Source organism: Pseudorca crassidens, chromosome 4 (assembly GCF_039906515.1).
Source record: "Pseudorca crassidens isolate mPseCra1 chromosome 4, mPseCra1.hap1, whole genome shotgun sequence".
NCBI lineage: Eukaryota > Metazoa > Chordata > Mammalia > Artiodactyla > Delphinidae > Pseudorca > Pseudorca crassidens.
In genome coordinates, this window is record NC_090299.1 from 1,310,144 (window position 1) to 1,331,907 (window position 21,764).

General features: G+C 44.4%; 1 protein-coding gene across 1 annotated transcript in view; it reads right to left on the reverse strand.

The window, feature by feature from the left end:
* The window catches only part of POLN (DNA polymerase nu), a 171,642-nt gene that overhangs the window by 60,315 nt on the left and 89,563 nt on the right, over positions 1 to 21,764 (reverse strand). The window contains exon 17 of the mRNA XM_067734870.1: positions 907 to 964. Coding sequence (XP_067590971.1) covers positions 907 to 964 — 58 coding nt within the window. The remainder of the gene's footprint in view (positions 1 to 906; positions 965 to 21,764) is intronic.

A 21,764-nucleotide genomic window follows, 5' to 3' on the forward strand; every position in this document is an offset into this window, starting at 1 on the left:
TCATAGCTATTCCTCATACAAAGTTATTTTAACATCATTCTAAAGTCAGAAGAGTCTAGATTTCTGATTTTTCTTAATATTTTTAATGTAATTTTAAAACATCATAAGACTACTGAAAGTAAACTACATTTTCTGCTGTTAAAGTCTCCTGTTCTGTGCAGAATTCTTAATGAAGAAAAGGTCAAACATTGCAGTAAGAGCCGCCGAGAGACCCTCTGGCCTCTCCGCTGAGAAGACCTCCTTTGTGGAAGCACAAATTCTAAGATTTCCCCGCTCAGTGCATTTTACAGGGGCTGGAGGAGGCGGAGCTGCTGCTCACCTCCCATGAGTTGTGTTCACGCACGATTGTGTGTACTTTAAAGAGGACTGCTCATCGCGCTTCATTGTTTGGCCCTGACCTTCCGGAAGCAGCAGTTCCCAAAGCAAAGGGGGCAGGAGTTTACTGGGAATGGGCCACAGAGCCCTACTTTGCTCAGATTTGACCTTTTTCTTCTTTAGAAATGTAACCATCAGCAGTACAGTGGAAGAGCTTAAGAGAAAGAAGAGCGTTACTATGCTTTCATAAACATTTCCAGTAATTTTCAGACTTTAATAAAAGCCAGTTCTATTGTATGTCTGTTTGTTTTTTCTTTGTTGGGAAGTTGGTGGGGGAGAGATAGTAGGAGGGGAGCTACTTCCCTTGTATAATTATCATGTATTTTAACTTATAAAGTGCTAAAGGGGAGGTACCATATCACTTTAGCTGTGTTTTATTTTTCAATGTATATTTAAATCCTGGTCATGCAAATACAGAGGAGAACTTCAGGAAAGAAAAGCAGTTAGTTACACAGAAAAACAATTACAACATCTCTAGGTTTTTAGAAAATGTTACCCAAGACTTCTGCAAAGTAGAAAGAAATGTGTTACCTTGAAAATTTTGAGGTCTAGTTATTTGAATTGGGTGCTTGGAGATGCCTTGGATATTCTGTGAATAATAAGAGGGAAATTGCTTTAGTTGAAATATCTTCTCTTAAATTAATCTGTACTATTTAACGGTATTTAAAATGTGTCACATTTTATTAAACATTAACAAAATAACTAATGCCAATGTATTATGCATAAGTGTATTGACACTTAATACAACTAATACTGAAACATAATTTTGATGGGTATAGCACTAGGTATTATCAGCAAATATGAGAACAATTCTTTTTGACTTTAGCCTGTGTGACCCTTATCATAATTATATACAGTAATTCTTTCATCAGCAGCCTGAATTATGAACTTAGTTACCTTTAAAATTCCTACCATAATATGCTAATGTAGATTTCTGTGAAATCTGTACACCGTACTTTCCTTTAAAAAGCTATTTTAAGATGAGTATTTGGGTCTCTCCACTCTAACCAAGGCTATTGCTCTTGGCACTTGGCACCAGCCTTGGTCTTAGTGCTTGCTGACTGTACCAGATCTACACGATCCCTACCAGAAAAAAAAAAGAGGATGAAATACTTCCTAACTCATTTTATGAGGTCAATAATATCCTAATAAAACCAGACATGACATTTCAAGAAAAGAAAACTACAGACCCATATCCTGCATGAATATACAAAGATCCTAAACAAAATATCAGCAAATCAAATCCAACAATAGGACAATCCGTCATGACAAAGTGGGGTTAATCCCCCAAACCCCAGCCTTGGCTGGTTCAACATTTGAAAATCTATCAATGTCATTCAGCATATTAATAGATTAGAGAAGAAAAGTCACATGATCATCTTGATAGATGCAGAAAAAGCATCTGACAAAATTAAATATCCATTCGTGACAAAAACTACTTTCAGCAAACTGGGAACAGAAGGGACTCCTTTAACCTGATAAGCAGAGCCTGTGACAAAACCTAAAGCTAACATCATCCTGATGGCGGAAAACTCAGTGTATTCTCCTCAAAATCAGGAGCAGGCAAGGATGTCCACTTCCCACACTTCTATTCAACATAATATAGGAGGTCCTAGCCAGCACCACAAGGAAGGAGAAAATAATGAAAAGCATACAGTACAAAGGAAGAAGTAGAATGACCCTTATTCACTAGATGTGATTTCATATGTAGAAGAACCCATGGAGACTACAAAAAAGCTTTCCAGAACTAATAAATGAGTTGACCAAAGGATCAACATAAAGTCAATATACAAAAATCGATTCTATGTCTACACAGTACCAATGAATAATTGGACACTGAAATTAAATGAACAATGCCATTTATAATAGCACCCCAAAATATTTAGGTATAAATCCGTATGTTGAAAACTACAGAATTCTGATGAAAGAAATTTTAAAAGCCCTAAATAAATGGAAAGATATACCATGTTCATGGGTTAGAATGTTCAACCTTAATACGCCAATGACTCCCAAGTTGATCTATAAATTTAATACAGTCTCAATCAAAATACTAGCAGGATTTTTCATAGCTATCAAGAAGCTGATTCTATAATTTACGGATCATAAAGGTAAAATGTAAAACTCTAAAGCTTTTAGAAGGAAACTTAAGAGAAAATCTTTGTAATCTTGGGTTAGATGAAGAGTTGCTAGATACACACCGTCAGCATGGTCCGTAAAAGAAAACAGTGAAACACTGGACTCCATCAAACTTTTTTTTGCAAATCATGTTGGATTCAAAACATATAAAGAACTCTCAAAAAATTCAGCAATGAAAGGTACTTCCAGAATGGCAGAGTGAGGAGATTGCCAACTCATTCTACGAGGTGTTATCCTGACGCTAAAGCTGGACACCAAATAGAACATCCTCCATAAATAGACACAAAGATCCTCAATAAATATTAGCAAACTGAATCTAGCAACATGTAAAAAGGGTTATGCACCATGACCAAGTGGGATTTATCTCAGAAATACAAGGTTGGTTTAAAATCCAAAAATAATTAATATAATACATCAGATTAGTAGAATAAAGGACAAAAAGCACATCACCACCACAACAGAATATTAAAAGCATTCGACAGGGCTTCCCTGGTGGCGCAGTGGTTGAGAGTCCGCCTGCCGATGCAGGGGACACGGGTTCGTGCCCCAGTCCGGGATGATCCCACATGCTGCGGAGCGGCTGGGCCCGTGAGCCATGGCCGCTGAGCCTGCGCGTCCGGAGCCTGTGCTCCGCAACGGGAGAGGCCACAACAGTGAGAGGCCCGCGTACTGCAAAAAAAAAAAAAAAAAAAAAAAAAAAAGCATTCGACAAAATCCAACACTCGTTCATATTAAAACAACTCAACTAGGAAAAGAAGGGACTTTTCTCAAACTCATAAGAGAACATCTATAAAATTTACTCACTTTGAGTAATGTCAGCGTCTACAGCTGTATAAAACAGAATGTGTTCTCTATCCAATAGCATGTCAAATCAGGATCAGACCAGACTGTAACTAACGTGCCCAGCTAGAAGCTCTTGGTAAGCACAGCGTGGTGTCAGGGTCGTCTGGCGTGATTCCTGAAATCATTTCCCTCCCACAGCACATAAAACATCACTTTTAATGAAAGTTCCTTTACCAATGGAAAGAGGGATAAATAAGTTTCTTACTTGTCCTGAGAAAGCAGAAATGCTAAGTTTAAATTGATTATCTTCAGAAGAATATGAAGGAAGCTTTTTAATAATTAAATGCCACTTTTTATGCTTTACAATATAACAAATAATAAAATAACAGAAACTTCACTAAATATCTAACCTATATAGCACACTTTGTTAAATATGTTCTATAATTTGAACATTAAAAAAAATATTTATTTGGCTGCGTCGGGTCTTAGTTGCGGCACGCAGGATCTTTCGTTGCAGCATGTGGGGCCTTTTTTTTTTTTTGGGCTGCGTTGGGTCTTTGTTGCTGTGCACGGGCTTTCTCTAGTTGCAGTGAGCAGGGTCTACTCTTCGATGTGGCGCGTGGGCTTCTCACTGCGGTAGCTTCTCGTTGCGGAGCACAGGCTCTAGGCACGTGGGCTTCAGTAGTTGCAGTGTGTGGGCTCAGTAGTTGTGGCATGAGGGCCCGCAGGCTCAGTAGTTGTGGTGCATGGACTTAGTTGCTCCAGGGCATGTGGGATCTTCCTGGACCAGGGCTTGAACCCGTGTCCCCTGCATTGGCAGGCGGATTCTTAACCACTGCACCACCAGGGAAGTCCTGTGGGGTCTTTTCGTTGCAGCACATGGGCTTTTCTCTAGTTGTGGTGTGCAGGCTCCAGAGTACGTGGGCTCAGTAGTTGTGGCACGTGGGCTTAGTTGCCCCACAGCATGTGGGATCTCAGTTCCCCGACAAGGGATGGAACCTGTGTCACCTGCATTGGAAGGCAGATTCTTAACCACTGGACCACCAGGGAAGACCCAATTTGAACATTTTAAGGAAAATTAAAATGTATATTTCATCCTTCGACCATACGGAAGAATGCATCCTAAGAAGGCACTTGAAGGTTTTTAGCTCTTTTTTTCTCCACCGTTGCCGATAGACATGAGCCCAATTCCCAGGCACTCACACTAGTCTCAAATGGCATCTTCTTTTCTATTATCCCACAGTGGCCATTCTGCTCACGGTGACTTGCCGAGGCATGAATGAGTGCTCTGGCATCTGACTACAGCAGAGAACCTCAACCATGAACCCTTCCTTCCTTCCTTCCTTTCCTCTCTCCCTTTCCTTCCTTCTTCCTTCCTTCCTTTCTTTCTCTCGCTCTCTTTCTTTCTTTCTGTATATGGTTTTGGTTTTTTTGTGTTTTTTTGGCCACGTTGTGCAGCTTGTGGGATCTCAGTTCCCCAACCAGGGATTGAACCTGAACCACAGCACTGAAAACCAGAATCCTAACCACTAGGCTACCAAGGAACTCTCGAACACTGTCTTTCACTGTCAAGTTGCAGGGAAAGAAGATGAACAGTAGTTCCCGTAAGCCAACCTTAAACAAGCCAATAAAAATGCTGTGCACACTGACTGGAGACTAGAGGAGCACACAGTCACCGAATAAGAAAACATACATGACTTTCAATCAGAATTGCTTTTATGAAGTGTCCCAAATATGTCTAGAGATAAACAGTTATTAAAATTAAATAACTCAGCTGATAAAAATGGAACCAGAATATTTTGATGGAGGGGACCAAAAACATCTAAGGAATCTTCTATTATGTTAAATGTTTTTTTTTTTAAATTAAAATAACCTTTTTATTTGAGAACAGTTTTACAGAAAAGTTAGGAAGATAGTATAGGGAGTCCCCACATGCCCCTCACCCAATTTCCCACATTGCTAGCATCTTACGTTTCTAGGGCATCCTTCACACGACTAAGAAACCAACATCAATACACTATTATCAACTAAACTCTATACTTTATTTGGATTTCACCAGTTTTCACCTAATGTCCTTTTTCTGCTCCAAGACCCCATCCAGGACACATTCAGTCATCATGTTTCCTTAGGCTCCTCTTGGCTGTGGCAGTTTCCCAGATTTTGTGTTTTACGACCTTGTTTTGAGGAGCACTGGTCAGGCAGAATATCCCTCCGTTGGGATTTGCTTGTTGTTTCTCATGGTTAGACTGGGGTTACGGGTTTGGGGAGGAAGACCCCAGAGATAAAGTGCCCCATCACGTCAACGGCACCTGCTGTCGACATGACCTATCACTGCTGATGTCGACTTTGATCTGAGGCGGTGTTTGCTAAGTTCTGCATTGAAAAGTTCCTTTTTTATTTCCCCGTTTCTATGCTGTACTCTTTGAAATCAAGTTTCTGAGCACAGCCTTCACTTAAGGGTGGGAAGTGATCACAGAAAGTATTTTTCTGCGTGCAATGACAGAGACAAAGTGAAAGGGGTGGTGTTGTGAGAAAGGTTACCATCCGGGGAGAACACTAACTGACCAAACAGCAAACTGAAGTCCATGCAGCAGTGCCAGAGGAGGGAGGGTTATGTCAGTCGCAGCACGGACGCTGCTGGCGCGGACAGAGACAGGTGAGCTTTGCAGCAGCAAAAGGTGGATTCAGGCCAGCAAGAGGCACAGTTGGGGCTGCAACTCAAGATGTGCAAATTCCCTACCAGGTAATCGTTCAACTACGCTGTGAAGTAAAGCCCTGAAAGGAGCTCGGCCTGCAGCACCCCTCAGATCTAGTCGGCTGTGGAACCCTTTTCACAGAGCGCCTTCTAGCATCTCACAGGGCGCCGTAGCCTCCGAAGTGATCCTGACTTGGAGCCTTTGACTAGATGGTCTTTCTTCCAGACCTTAGCAGGCCCAGCTCCTTCTCAGCTTTGAAGCCACAGCTCAAATGTCACCTACTCAGTGAAGCCTTCCTGGAACATCTGAGCCAAAGCAGCACACCCCCATCCCTCTCTATTCCCATTTCCCTGTTTATTTTCTCCTTGGCACTCATCACAATGTAAATGTGTTATGTATCTACACAGCCATGGGCCACCTGCCCCCCAGGATGAGTGAATGAATGAATGAATGAACCAGCTAACAAATGGTGCCTCCATTCCAGCTGGTTTCCCAAGTCCAACAGATGTGTCTCTAGATGCTCCAGATGCTCTTGTCCACTCTCTGCACCCTCCCCCCTGGCCCCCTCCCCGCACAGCCCAGACCTGCTTTTCCTCCTGGACGTCTGACCTTCCACATTCTCTGCCTCTTTTCCGCTGCCCGTGTCCTGGTCACACCTTACGTGGGTTCTAACAACACTCTCCTAACCACGAGTGAAGCAACTCTATCATTCCCTCTGTTAACTACTGTTTATTGGGCTCCTAGTTTATTCCAGATATTCTGCTAGGAGCTGGGAAAACAAGTGGTGGACATGGCAGGCAGAGTCCCTGCTCCCATGGAGCTCCCATCCTAGTGGGGAGAGGCAAAGAATAAATAAAACAGGACAGACATGGGTCCTGCCCTGAGGGGCTTACACTGCAGTTTAGCGAGAACAAAGAGAGAGAGAAGTCGCATCACTACAAACTGTGCCCATGCAGGACGATAACAGGGTGCTGTCATTCTGACTGGGAGGGGGAACCAAAGAGCACCCCTCAGAGCAGAGTCACCCAGGCTGGGAACGGGGTTACCACTAGGGTAAGCTTGCAAAAACACTAAACCAACCTTTTCACCCCTTGGCTTCAAATATCTCAGTGGTTTTGCACTATCCCAGAGGTAGAGTTCGTGCCCGTACGATTTGATCTTGATCACCACTGCCAACTCCATCTCTCACCACTGCCCCACAGACACGCCAGCTCCAGCCAACCCGAGCTCCCTGCAGTCTCCCCAGCGCAGCATGCTATCTGCCCCCCTTGGTGATCCTGGCTCCCCTTCCCCTCCTTTTAAAAATTTTGGTGTCATTGACATAACATATTAGTTTCAGGTATACAACATATTCAATATTTGTATATACTGCAAAATGATCACCACAAAAAGTCCATTTAATATTCATCACCACACACAGTTGCAGACATTTTTTCTTGTGATGAGAACTTTCAAGATCCACTCTCTCAGCAACTTTCAAACATGCAATACAGTGTTAACTATAGTCACCATGCTGTACGTGACATCCCCATGGCTTACTCACTTTATAACTAGAAATTTGTACATTTTGACCCCTTTCTCTCATTTCACACACCTCCCACTCATCGCCTCAGGCAACCACCAGTCTGTTCTCTATATGCATGAGTTCGTTTTTTTGTTTTGTTTTGTTTTTCTTGTTTTGTTTTTTAAGATTCCACATATAAGTGAGATCATATGGTATTTATCCTTTTCTGTCCCATCTGTTTCACTTAGCATAACGCCCTCAAGGTCCATCCATGTGTCATAAATGGCAAGATTTCATTCTTTTTACAACTGAATAATATTATATTGTATATATATGCCAAATTTTCTTTACCCATTCATCCATGGATGGACCTTTATGTTGTTTTCTTGTCTTGACTATTGTAAATAATGCTGCAATGAACATGGGGGTGCAGATAGCTTTTCAAATTAATTTAAAATTTTTCTTTGGATAAATACCCAGTGGAGTTGCTTGATCATATGGTAGTTCTATTTTTAATTTTTTGAGGGTGACTTCCCTGGTGGCAGAGTGGATAAGAAGCCACCTGCCAATGCAGGGGACACGGGTTCATTCCCTGGTCCGGGAAGATCCCACGTGCCATGGAGCAACTAATCCTGTGCACCACAACGACTGAGCCTGCCCGCCTAGAGCCTGTGCTCCACAACAAGAGAAGCCACTGCAATGAGAAGCCCGTGCACCGCGACAAAGAGTAGCCCCCGCTCACCGCAACTAGAGAAAGCCTGTGTGCAGCTATGAAGACCCAACACAGCCAAAAATAAATAAAATTAAATCTTAAAAAAAATTTTTTTTGAGGAACCTCCATACTACTTTCCATAGTGGCTGCATCAATCTACATTCCCACTAAAAGATGTATGAGTGTTCCCTATTCTCCACATTCTCACCAACATTTGTTATTTCTTGTCTTTGTGATAATAGCCATCATAGCAGGTGTGAGGTGATATCTCATTGTGGTTTTGATTTGCATTTCCCTAATGATTAGTGATGTTGAGCATCTTTTCATATGTCTATTGGCCATCCGTATGTCTTCTTTGGAAAACTGTCTATTCAGATCCTCTGTGCATTTTAAAAATTGAATTGTTTGTTTACTATAAAGTTGTATGAGTTCTTTATATATTTTGAATATTAACCCCTTATCACGTATATGATCTGCAAATGTTTTCTCCCATTTGGTAGGTTGTCTTTTCATTTTGTTAATGGTTCCTTTACTGTACAGAAGCTTTTTAGTTTGAAGTAGTCCCACTTGTTTATTTTTGCTTTTGTTGCTTTTGCTTTTGGTGTCAGATCTAAAAACTCATTGCCAAGACTGATGTCAGGGAGCTTACCACCTATGTCTTATTCTAGGAGTGTTATGGTTTCAGGTCTGACATTCAAGTCTTAATCCACTTTTAGTTACTTTTTGTATATGGTGTAAAATAGTGGTCCAGTTTCATCCTTATGCATGCAGCTGTATAGTTTTCCCAACACAATTTATTGAAGAGACTGTCATCCTCTCCCTACTGTATATTCTTGGCTCCTTTATCATAGATTAATTGACCATATATATATATATGGGTTTATTTCTGGGCTCTCTATTCTGTTCCATTGATCTATATGCCAGTTTTTATGCCAGTACCATACTGTTTTAATTACTCTAGGTTTGTAAGATAGTTTGAAATCAGGGTGCTTGATGCCTCTAGCTTCATTCTTGTTTCTCAAGGTTGCTTTGGCTATTTGGGGTCTTTTGTGGTTCCATACAAATTTTAGGATTGTTTGTTTTATTTCTATGAAAAATACCATTGGAATTTTGATAAAGATTGCACTGAATCTGTAGATTGCTTTGTGTGGTATGGACATTTTAACAATATTAATTCTTCCAATCCATGAGCATGGAATATCTTTCCATTTATTTGTGCCTTCAGTTTCTTTCATCATTTTATGGTTTTCACAGACAGGTTTTTCACTTCCTTGGTTAAATTTATTCCGAGGTATCTTATTATTTTTGATGCAGTTGTAAAATGGGCTTATTTTCTTAATTTCTCATTCTGATAGTTTATTAGTGTATATAAACAACAGATTTTTTAATATTGATTTTGTATCTTACAACTTTACTGAATTCATTTATTGCTTCCAACAGTTTATGTGTGTGTATGTGTGTGTGTGTGTGTGTAGTTTTCAGGGTTTTCTATATATAACATCATAGCATCTGCAAATAGTGACAGTTTTACTTCTTCCTTCCCAATTTGGATGCCTTTTATTTCTTTTTCTTGCCTAATTGCTCTGGCTACGACTTCCAATACAATGTTAAATAAAAGTGGTGACAGTGGGCATCCTTGTCTTGTTCCTGCCCACAGAGGAAAGACCTTCAGCTTTTCACCACTCAGTATGATGTTAGCTGTCAGCTTGTCATATATGGTCTTCATTATGTTGAGATACATTCCCTCTATACTCACTTTATTGAGCTTTTATCATAAATGAATATTGACTTCCTTTTTTAAAAAATGAAATTTCAATTTTTGAATAGTTTTAGATTTAGAGATACACTGTGAAGCTAGTAGAGTGCCAATATATCCCACCCCCAGTTCTCCCTACTATTAACATCTTACATTAGTATGGTACATTGGTCACAGTTAGCGAACCCAATACTGATACATTATTATTAACTAAAGTCCATACATTATTCATATTTCCTCAATATTTCCCTAATGTCCACTTTCTGTTCCAGGATCCCACACTGCATTTAGTTGTCATGTCCCCTTAGGCTCCTCTGGGCTGTGACAGGTTCTCAGACTTTGCTTGTTTCTGATGACCTTGACAAAAATGAGGACTGCTGGTCGGGTAGTTTTGTAGAATATCCCTAGTTGGGGTTTGTCTGGTGCTTTTCTCATGATTAGAATGGGGATAAGGCTGGAGCGGTAAATTGTGTCTCAGCACATCGTAATAATAAGGGTTCTTACTAGCAGTATGATTTATCACTTTTGATGCTGGCCTTGATCACTTGGCTGAGGTGTGTTTGTTCAATTTCTCCACTGTAAAGTTACCTTTTTCTCCTCTTTTCATACAATACTCTTTGGAAAGAGTCCCTATGCTTAGAGAGTGGGGAGTTATGCTCCATCTTCTTGAGGGCAAAGTATTAATACCTACACAAATTACTCTACATGGGGGATTCATCTTTTCTCCCTTATTTATGTATTTATTCAGTCACTTATTTATATCCGTATGAACTCATGGACATTTATTCTATCCTTTGGGTTATAACCCAACATAACATTGTTTATTTTGTTATTCACATTATTCCAGCTTTGGCCAGTGGAAGCTCTTTCCCTTGGCTCCTGTGTCCCTTTGACTTAACCTCTTCAGTGTGTTTGTGTGTTTATCACTTCCTTACTCTCTGGCACTATAGGATGCTCCAGGCTCATCTTGTGTGTTTCCTGCCACAATCGTAGAATCAGCCGTTTCTCAAGGAGCCCTGGTTGCTTTCACTGGAGGTGGTATCAGAAGCCAAGATCTGGGTGCTAGGGGGTGTCCTTGCTTCTAGGCCCTCTCAGCTGACAGAGCAAGGAGATATGTGCGCATATGCTGCCCTGTGTAGTCGTACCTATAAATGTTTCTAGGTATAGCCATCTGTGTCTGTGTGAAGCCACACATGAGTCCACACTGCTGTCTCCAACTCTAATCCACCACATGGGTCGTTCAAACCTCCTCTCTACTGCAACATGAGAAACCTGGCTCCACCATCAGTGATGACGTTACTCTCCCGGGTCCAAGGTGCAGTGGGCAGGACCAGGTCCATGAGTCTCTCGGACTCTCTAGAGTGAGCATCAGCGTGGGCACACAGCAATGTGACCACACGTCAGGGGGACTGTTCTGAAACTTACCCAAACTGTGGAAATTGAAAGCAAATTGTCAGCTATAACATTTTCTGCCGTTAATGTGGACACTTAAATGTATGAAAACCACTTCCAAGTCCTTTGTGTAACAAACTCAGCCAGATTCTCCAGGACGCTGAGACCCACTGCAGGAAACGCGCTGTGCTCTGCAGCAAGCCCCTTTTCTCAGCTTCTGTCAACTGCTCTGCACAGCCCAAGGCTCCGTTGGTGTCTGGAGTGACGAAGACTGGGCACACTCCTAGCATTCGTTTTCATGGTGAACTCTGGCATGTGTGAAAAAATAAGAGAACTGATCCGGAAAAATTCAATGTTAACGGCCTTCGCTTCACATTCAGCAAAAGGCAAGGTGCAGAGGTGACGTTTTAAGTCTATACTTTGGCGTCTGTTCGATTGTCAGTAGTTGTAGGTGAACATGCCAAGCAGGCAACAGTCTGAACTGCGGGGAAGGAGGTGCACCCATGGGCCCCGGCCCACAGCGTCTCTGCTCAGCATGTGTGGCCTGGGCAGAACGGCTGGTCTGGGGATCAGCCACCTTCAGTTTGGCCACAGTCTCCACGCTGGAGGCAAAACACGGAGGAGGCTGCAGACGGACAGGCACCGTGACGGCAGCCCCATCTTTTCGGTGGGTCCTCAGAGGATCCAGCGGGGCCACAGCCAGCATGCTGGCTTCCTCTGTCCTGGTTACTACGTGACAGCAGCTCCAGCATCTTCTGAGCGCTCTGTGAGACACCTTGGCCCGTCGGGAATAAATGAACAGCTGTGCTCCCCCCAGGACGCAGCCTACTCCATCAGTCCTGCTCTGACTGCCCTGGCCAACACCACCTTCCCCTGTGCTTTGGGTCCTTCCCCGACTCTGTGCTGTCCACAGTGTTTATCATCTTCCACATCATGACTAATTTAGTATGTTTGCTGTCTGGCTCGTGCCCTCCAGCCCCCCAGACTCCACAAGGGCAGAGGTTTTGGTCCATTCAGCACGAGCTCCATGAACAGCCTGGTACACATGACGTGCTCGTGAATGAATCAGTGAGTGGGGAGCAGCAGGAAATGGGCTGGAGAAGGAGGCAGGGTGTCCAGACTTCCCCCTGAGAGGCCTGGCAGCGGCTAAAGACTGAAGAAGCATCAGGCTACCATCTGAGAGGTTTTCTGGCTGCTGCACAGGCGGCTGGTGGACGGACTAGAGCGTGGAGACCTAGGAGGGGGAATGAGAAGGCAGTAGGGAGCAGAGGGGACCAGGAGGCAGACCCCCACGTACTTGGTGATCCTAGACATGCAGGTCCTGCCTGAGTTACCAGGGAGCCGAGACAGGGACTGTGACTGTTTGTTTGAGAGACCTGAAGGAGAGCTAAGTAAAGAGAGAGATGCAAGCGTCGTAAGCATGTAAGTGGGAAGCCGCTGGTGAAGGAGTGGCGTGTGCGGTGGGCTCAGAGGAGGGAGGAGCACCAGGCTGCATGAGAGCAGCAAGGAGGAGGGGGTTGGAGCAGGAAACAGGCCCCTGAGGGGCCACCCTGGAGGAGAGGGGACAGATGTGGGAGGACCAAGCCAGGCGAGGAGGAAGGACAGAACTAGGCAGCAGCCCGGCCCAGCAGCAGCAGCGGGACCGTGCAGGCGAAGCGAGAGGCCGCCAGAGAAAGGGTGAGCCTCTGCTAGCAGGGAAGGGGGCTGGGCCCAGTGCGGCCGAGAGGCAGTCGGGCAGAGTGGCTTTAGGAACAGGCTCCTCTCCCTGCCGGCTCTTGGGCTCTGATGGTCCGTTTAGCTGCAGGTCACCACCAGTGCTTTGAAAGATGAAACTGAGGGACTTCCCTGGTGGTGCAGTGGATAGGACTCCATGCTCCCAATGGAGCACGGGGCCCGGGTGCCGGGGCCCGGGTTCGATTCCTGGTCGGGGAACTAGATCCCACATGCGTGCCACAACTAAGGAGCCGGTGAGCCACAACTAAGGAGCCCACCTGCTGCAACTAAGAGCCGGTGCAACTAAATAAATAAATAAATATTAAAAAAGAAGATGAAATTGAATAGGATAAAGAATCACTGTGCATTGCTCACAGTGGTACTCGCTCCTGGTACCCTCTAGCTGCTAAGGTCCCCATCAAAAGGAGATGCACGAAAAGTGCTGTGACGCGGTCCGTGGACAAGGAGGGGACTACTCATTTCACTCTAAATAGAAACAGGAAAGTCATACATCACTAAAATGACAAAGGACAGAGGCTTAAAAATCTCATTTGGGTTTCCAGTAGTGACACAGATTTAGCAATAATTATTTGATTTATAAAAATCTTGCTCATAAATATTTTGATATTTAAATAATACCATGTAGGAGGGATATTCATAAGCAAAGCTGAAAAATTCACAAGCCAACGATGTAAACAGCATGATTAGAATTTTTCCAAATTAGCTACTGTAACATTATGTAGGTACTGATGAACATAGGGCTTAAATATTGTACCAGGAAAGCCAGGCCTCTACACTTGGTGGCACAGTCTGGGCCTGAAGACAAATTTCCTAAGGCTCTTTTCCAAATAACAACGTAAGGACGGCTGCACAGAGGCAGACAGAATAGAACATTTGCTGCTAGAACTAGAAAGATAAGTAATAAATATCCGTTACCCTCCTTCAGTGCATTCAAAGAGATACTGGTTCAATTTATCTTACGTAGTAGGTTTAAAATGTGTAACCCTTATTTCTGCTGAGAGCATGAAAAATATCATAATCTTGCCCTTTGTTTTGGGCCTTGAAGCACGCTTTTTCTTTTTCCTTAGAAAATGGCACTCAGATTTTCACTAGGGCTCTCCCCTCTTTACGCCAGCCAGCAGAGCCCATCTTGTGGCCATGAGACTAGTTCAAGGGTGGCCTAGTTCCAGACAGAGATGCAAGGAGATGCTTGCTGAGGGCGTCTGCAAAAGATGTTTCCCCTTCCTTTCATGGAAGCTACATGGAGAGAAACTAAGCAGGTATCCCCAAGACCTGATGGGATGCTGAGGACGAGAGGCTGAGAGATGGGGGACAGAAGAGGGACCTGCCTGTATGACTTGACTGATAGATCAAACCTTGCCTGAAGCCAGCCCTTCCTTGGACTTCTAAGTCAGGTATGCTAAGAAAGACCTTAATTGTTTAGATCAATTTAGTCTGATTTTCTGTCATTTGCAGCTGAACGTATTTGAACGAATACGTGGATTAGAGGTATTTTAATCACCAGTTTAGACTCCTGGGGAAAAGCAGTCAGTCAGTGTAGGACCCACAGTCCTCAAAGCCCAGCCTTTCTTCCCTCTCAGTCATGCTCCTCCCGCCCCAGGCTGTGTCTGCGGGGAGGAGCCCACAAACCGCATGGTATCAGGAAGCGGTGGGTCCTACGTCACCAGCTTGGGGCCAGCTGCCCTTGTTGCTTCTGCTGGTGAAGCCTGTTATCACACCATGGCCAGCATCCAACGGCCCCTCCCCTGATGACCTGGTCCTGGCCTTGGCTCTGCTTGACACTGCTGATCTGCTGAAACTCAGATGCCTCCTCTGTGTGGACTTGACCTTGGACTGTCCACCTCACAGCCCCACTCTGTGGCCCAGTCAGACCCAGACAAATATGGTGGTCCTGCATTTCCACAACAGAGGACCACAGGACCAAGGGGCCACAGGAACTTTCCAGCTCTCACTCACGCCCCTTGGGGCCCATAGAGACTTGGCAGGAGAAAGCCACTTCAGGGTCCCTGCCCAATGCCCATGCCCTGTCTTGGCCTGCAACTCCCAGGCTTCTGGGCTGGAAGCCAAGCCTCATCCCCATGGGTTATAGTCTACAGGGGTCTCTTCCCTCCTCTGGGCTTCTCCCCCAGGGGGCCAGGCCAGAGCCCTTTTGGAGATACTCACTAGTGCTTGTCTCCCTCTCAGCATTTCCTCCAAGCCCACAAGTCATTCTCATGCCTCCCAGTGAAGTGGACCTGCCCATATAGCATATCTTGCATACCTTACCTTATAAACTCTGAAAATACAAGTCTCTGAGTCTTGGTATTTAAAGGGAAGCTTCTGAAATTTAAAAAAAAAAAAAAAAAACACCCCAAACACTTTCTGATCTTCATTTCTGATACTTTCTTGTTTCTGCTGTGCTCTTTCACAAGTTCTGTGTTGAAAGCCAGAGCTGAACACAGACTTCTTTATCCTCAGCTGTATCCCCCTCTCCTTCTGAAGAAATAGAGGCCTCAGCCCCAAGGGTGGGCAGTCTCATAGGAGCAAGAGGTGCTGGGAATGAAATACACAGCAGACAGTGTTTTGAAACCATCCTTGTGCAAGCAAATCTTTTGTTCCATTAATGCTGCTAATAAGGAGACTGCACTTCCAGGAGGACGGCACGGACACTCCCCCTCTTCCCCCACTGGTACAACTAAAACCCTAGCCATTATGTGTAAAACAAACACAAGACAGCTCTGCAAGTGGAGAGAGGAAGGCAGACTGGCCAGGGACCACAGGACCAAGGATTACATGAAGGTGAGGCCCAGGGTTTCCTTTTGCTTCACAACTCTCAGACTGGGTGTTGAAGAAGCCAGTAACCTAGACATGCTGATGGCCACTGACCAAAAGCCCCAACAAAGGCCTGCGCTCTCTAGCAGGATAGGAAATTTTTAGACAAGAACTGTACTATTTCAAATATCACAGGCAAAAACTGTGGCTGAGTTTAGCAAGTTTAGCAAGCAGTTTAGCAAGAATCCCCCCAACCCCTCGTACCTCACCAAGCTCTTCTTAGTAATTTTCCACCCACTGACCCCTTCCCCTCCCCATTAGCTATAAATCTCCTGCTGTCTTCACTGCATTTGGAGTAGTTCAATCTTTCTCCCTTATTGCAATAATCCTGAATAAACTCTTCCTTGCCTGTTTAACTCTGTCTGGGGCCTTTTTCCTTTGACAAAATACAACATATCAAAATTTGTGGGATACAGCTAGAGCAACAGTGAGAAGGAAATTTTATAGCACTAAAAATGCATACATGAGAAAAAAGGAAAAGTCTTAAAGGAATAATCTAATACCCCACCTTAAGAACCTAGAAAAAGAAAAGCAAAATACACCCAAATCAAGTAGAAGAAAGGGAATAATGAAAAACTGAAATTGATAAAATTGAAAACAGAGAAAAACCGATGAAACAAATAGCTGCTTCATTGAAAAAGTTAATAATATTGACAAAACTCTAGCTAGATTGACAAAGAAAAAAGAGAGAAGACACAAATTACCAATGTCAGGAATGAAATAGGGAACATCACTACAGACCCTACAGACATCAAAAGGATAAGGAAGTGCTAATGGACAATTACACACACATTAATTTCACAACTCAGAAAAAAAGGACCAATTTCTCAAAAAGTACAAACAATAAAAATTCATCCAATATGAAACATAATATCAATAAGCCAATAAATATTAAGGAAATTGAGCTCATAATTTTAGAGCTCTCCAAAAATAAATCTTTGGGCCCAGATGATTTTATTGACAAATTCTACCAAATATTGAAAGAATTAACACAATTCCACATTTCCCATTTTATGAAACTAGTATTATTCTGATACCAAACCAGATAAGAACAGATCAATATCCATCACGAATAAACACATAAAAATCCTTTTAAAATATTAGCACATAAAATTCAGCATATATTTTTTAAAAATATGATTCAGCAATTGCACTCCTAGACACTTATCCCAGAGAAATGAAGACTTAAGTTTGCACAAAAATCTGTACATCAATGCTTATAGCAGCTTTATTTATTATAGCCAAAACACAGAGGGCTTCCCTGGTGGCGCAGTGGTTGAGAGTCCGCCTGCCAATGCAGGGGACACGGGTTCGTGCTCCGGTCCGGGAAGATCCCACATGCCACGGAGCGGCTGGGCCCGTGGGCCATGGCCACTGAGCCTGAGCATCTGGAGCCTGTGCTTCGCAATGGGAGAGGCCACAGTAGTGAGAGGCCCGCGTACCGCAAAAAAACAAACAAATAAACAAAACATGGAAAACCGCAGATGTCTTCAAAACTAAATTGCTGGGACTTCCCTGGTGGTACAGTGGTTAAGAATCCACCTGCCAATGCAGAGGACACGGGTTTGAGCCCTGGTCCAGGAAGATCCCACATGCCACGGAGCAACTAAGCCCATGCACCACAACTACTGAGCCTGCGCTCTAGAGCCCGCACACCACAACTGCTGAGCCCAAGTGCCACAACTACTGAAGCCCATGCGCCTAGAGCCTGTGCTTCGCAACAAGAGAAGCCACCACAGTGAGAAGCCCGTGCATCACAAGGAAGAGTAGCCCCTGCTCACCACAACTAGAGAAAAGCCCAAGCGCAGCAATGAAGACCCAACGCAGCCAAAAAACTAAAATAAAATAAATTTTAAAAAACCCAAAAACTAAATTGCCACTCGTACCTGGAGGAGGATATGCTGAGGGATCTAGGAGTGGAAAAGGTATCTAACAGAGGTAAGGAGAACAAAGGCTCAAGGCAGGGGGAAGCATGAGGGGTCAAGCAATCATCAACCATCTTGAAGTTATCACCCATAGTATGACAAAATCTTAATTTGGCTCCAACTCACATACCAAAAGGCTAGTACAAATGTGCTAATAAAATATTGGACATACATTTAGAAAAATAAAGAAAACTAAGAGGAAAAAGGACTCACAAAGGAGAGGTGGAGTCAAGATGGTGGACTAGGAGGATGTGTCTCCGCACAAGTAGGGCACCTACCAGGCACCGGTGGGGGACCACGGACACCTAAGGGGACGGAGGAACCCCCAGCGACAGGGTAGGATGTGTGGCATGAGGGGGAGTGAGGAGGGAGGAGAAGTGGAGGCAGGAGGGGGCTGGCGCCCTTGAGGGGTGGCTGGGGGAAGGGAGGGGATCCCACACCCGAAGGGGGAAATTGGGGGACCATTGGGAGGGCAGAGGGTCCAAAGGGAGTGTGGCCAGGTTTCCCCTGCCCACTTGGGCCCCCAGGAGCCTGCTGAGATCCTGGGCCTGATCCTCTGCCCACCAAGGCCCCCTCCAGCCACATGAATCCTGAGTGAGTGGGAGGGAGGGAAGGGGGAGCAAAAGTAAAGGCCGGACCTCCGGGACCGGCACCCCTGAGGGGTGGCTGGGGGAGGGAAGGAGTTCCTACACCCAGCAGGACCCACCCACGGTGAGGGGTCCAGCGGGGACGGGGAAGACCCTAGGAGGGACAGTGGGGGAGGGGCATGAAGGAACAGAAGAGAACGGGGCCCTGTGCTTTCCCTGTCCACTTAGGCACTGGGGAGCCTGTTGGGCACCCTGGACTAATCTGCCCTCGAAGCCTCCCTCCCGCGTGGAGAGCCCAAGCCCCGCCCCTACACCCCCACCCAGGGCCCTACCTCTACACTCGGAGACCCCCCTCTGAGACCCCCTAGAACGGCTGGGCCTAAACCCCACCCACACACCCTCACTCAGGGCCCTACCTCCAAACTTCGGAACTCCACACTCCAGAGGCCCTCCTTTCCACGTGCTGCCTCTCCCCTTCCCCGAGCAGGTCCTAAGGAGAGGCCCTGCCCCACGCTTGAACGTCAACCCCCACCCGCCTAGGTCCCGCCCCACCCCAAAGCCCGCCCTTGCCTAAGTTACAACCCTGCCTAAACTCCGCCCCCATCACCAAGGCTTCTTTCTTTTTTCCTCTTTTAGATTGGGGTTCTGTTTTACCTTGTTGGTTCATTGTTGTTGATTCATTTATATATATATATTTTCTAATAAATCTTTTATTTTATTCTTTTCTTTTTTTTTTGCGGTACGCTGGCCTCTCACTGTTGTGGCCTCTCCTGTTGTGCAGGCTCAGCAGCTATGGCTCACGGGTCCAGCCGCTCTGCGGCATGTGGGATCTTCCCGGACCGGGGCACGAACCCGCGTCCCCTGCATCGGCAGGTGGACTCTCAACCACTGCGCCACCAGGGAAGCCCTTATTTTATTCTTTACACTTCGTTATTGTTCTGCTCCTTTTGGCTTGTTCCCCCCCTCCTTTTCTTTTCTTTTTTCTGTTGTGGTTTTATTTTACCTTGTTGCAGTTGTTTCAATTATATTTTAATTTTTCCTAGTATAGTTCTTATCTTTCTAATTTTATTTATTTTTGTTCTTTGTTATTGTATTGCTCCTTTTTTTTTTCTTCTTTTTCTTTTTTTGCCACACCACACGGCTTGCAGGATCTTGGTTCCCAGGCTGTAGGTAGGGCCTGAGCTCCTGTGGTGGGAGCTCCGAGTCCAAAGCACTGGACTAATAGAGAACCTCAGACCCCAGGGAATAGTAATTGGAGTGAGGCCTCCCAGAGGCCTCTATCTAACCTCTATAGGCACCAAGACCCACCTCTATCTAACTGTCTGCAAACTCCAGTGCTGGACGCCTCAGGCCAAACAACCAGTAAGACAGGAATACAGCATCACCCATCAAAACAACAACAAAAAAATGAAACGACAAAAAAATATGTTATAGACGAAGGAGCAAGGTAAAAACCTACAAGACCAAATAAATGAAGACGAAATAGGCAACCAACCTGAAAAAGAATTCAGAGTAATGACAGTAAAGATGATCCAAAATCTTGGAAATAGAATGGAGAAAATACAAGAAACATTGAACAAGGACCTAGAAGAACTAAAGAGCAAACAATGATGAACAACACAATAACTGAAGTTAAAAATACTATACAAGGGCTTCCCTGATGGCGCAGTGGTTGAGAGTCTGCCTGCCGATGCAGGGGGCGCGGGTTCGTGCCCCGGTCCGGGAAGATCCCACATGCCGTGGAGTGGCTAGGCCCGTGAGCCATGGCCGCTGAGCCTGCACGTCCAGAGCCTGTACTCCGCAACGGGAGAGGCCACAGCAGTGAGAGGCCCGCGTACCACACACACACACACAAAAAAAAAATACTGTAGAAGCAATCAATAGCAGAATAACTGAGGCAGAAGAATGGATAGTAAGCTGGAAGATAAAATGGTGGACATAACTGCCAGGGAGCAGAATAAAGAAAAATGAATGAAAAGAATTGAGGACAGTCTCAGAGACCTCTGGGACAATATTAAACACACCAATATTTGAATTATAGGGGTCCCAGAAGAAGAAGAGAAAAAGAAAGGGACTGAGAAAATATTTGAAGACATTATAGTCAAAAACTTCCTTAACGTGGGAAAGGAAGTAGTCAATCAAGTCCAGGTAGTGCAGAGAGTCCCATACAGGATAAACCCAAAGAGAAACAGGACAAGACACATATCAATCAAACTATCAAAAATTAAATACAAAGAAAACATTTTAAAAGCAGCAAGGGAAAAGCAACAAATAACGTACAAGGGAATCCCCATAAGGTTAACAGCTGATCTTTCAGCAGAAACTCTGCAAGCCAGAAGGGAGTGTCAGGACATAATCAAAGTGATGAAAGGGAAAAACCTACAACCAAGATTACTCTACCCAGCAAGGATAACATTCAGATTTGACGGAGAAATTAAAACCTTTACAGACAAGCAAAAGCGAAGAGAATTCAGCACCACCAAACCAGCTTTACAACAAATGCTAAAGGAACTTCTCTAGGCAGGAAACACAAGAGAAGGAAAAGACCCACAAAAACAAACCCAGATATTTCGCTAGTGGCTCAGTGGATGACAGTCTGCCTGCCAATGCAGGGGACATGGGTTCAGGCCCTGGTCCGGGAGGATCCCACATGCCGTGGAGCAACTAAGCCTGTGTGCCACAACTGCTGAGCCTGTACTCTAGAGCCTGCCAGCCACAACTGCTGAGGCCCATGTGCCTGGAGCCTGTGCTCCACAATGGGAAAGGCCACTGCAGGGAGGAGTGGCCCCCACTTGCTGCAACTAGGGAGAGCGCACATGCAGCAGCGAAGACCCAACACAGCCAAAAATAATAAATAAATAAATAAATTTATTTTTTAAAAAAACCCAAATCAATTCAGAAAATGGTAATAAGAACATACATATCGATAATCACCTTGAATGTAAATGGATTAAATGCTCCAACCAAAAGACACAGACTGGCTGAATGATACAAAAACAAGACCCTTATATATGCTGTCTACAAGAAACCCACTTCAGACCTAGGGACACATACAGACTGAAAGTGAAGTGATGGAAAAAGATATCCCATGCAAATGGAAATCACAGGAAAGCTGGAGTAGCAATACTCATATCAGATAGAATACACTTTAAAATAAAGACTGTTACAAGAGATAAGGAAGGACACCACAACACTATGAGATTAGAAATCAATTACAGGAAAAAAAACAGTAAAAAACACATATACATGGAGGCTAAATAACCAAGAGATGACTGAAGAAATCAAAGAGGAAATCAAAAAATACCCAGAAACAAATGAAAACGAAAACATGACGATCCAAAACCTATGGGATG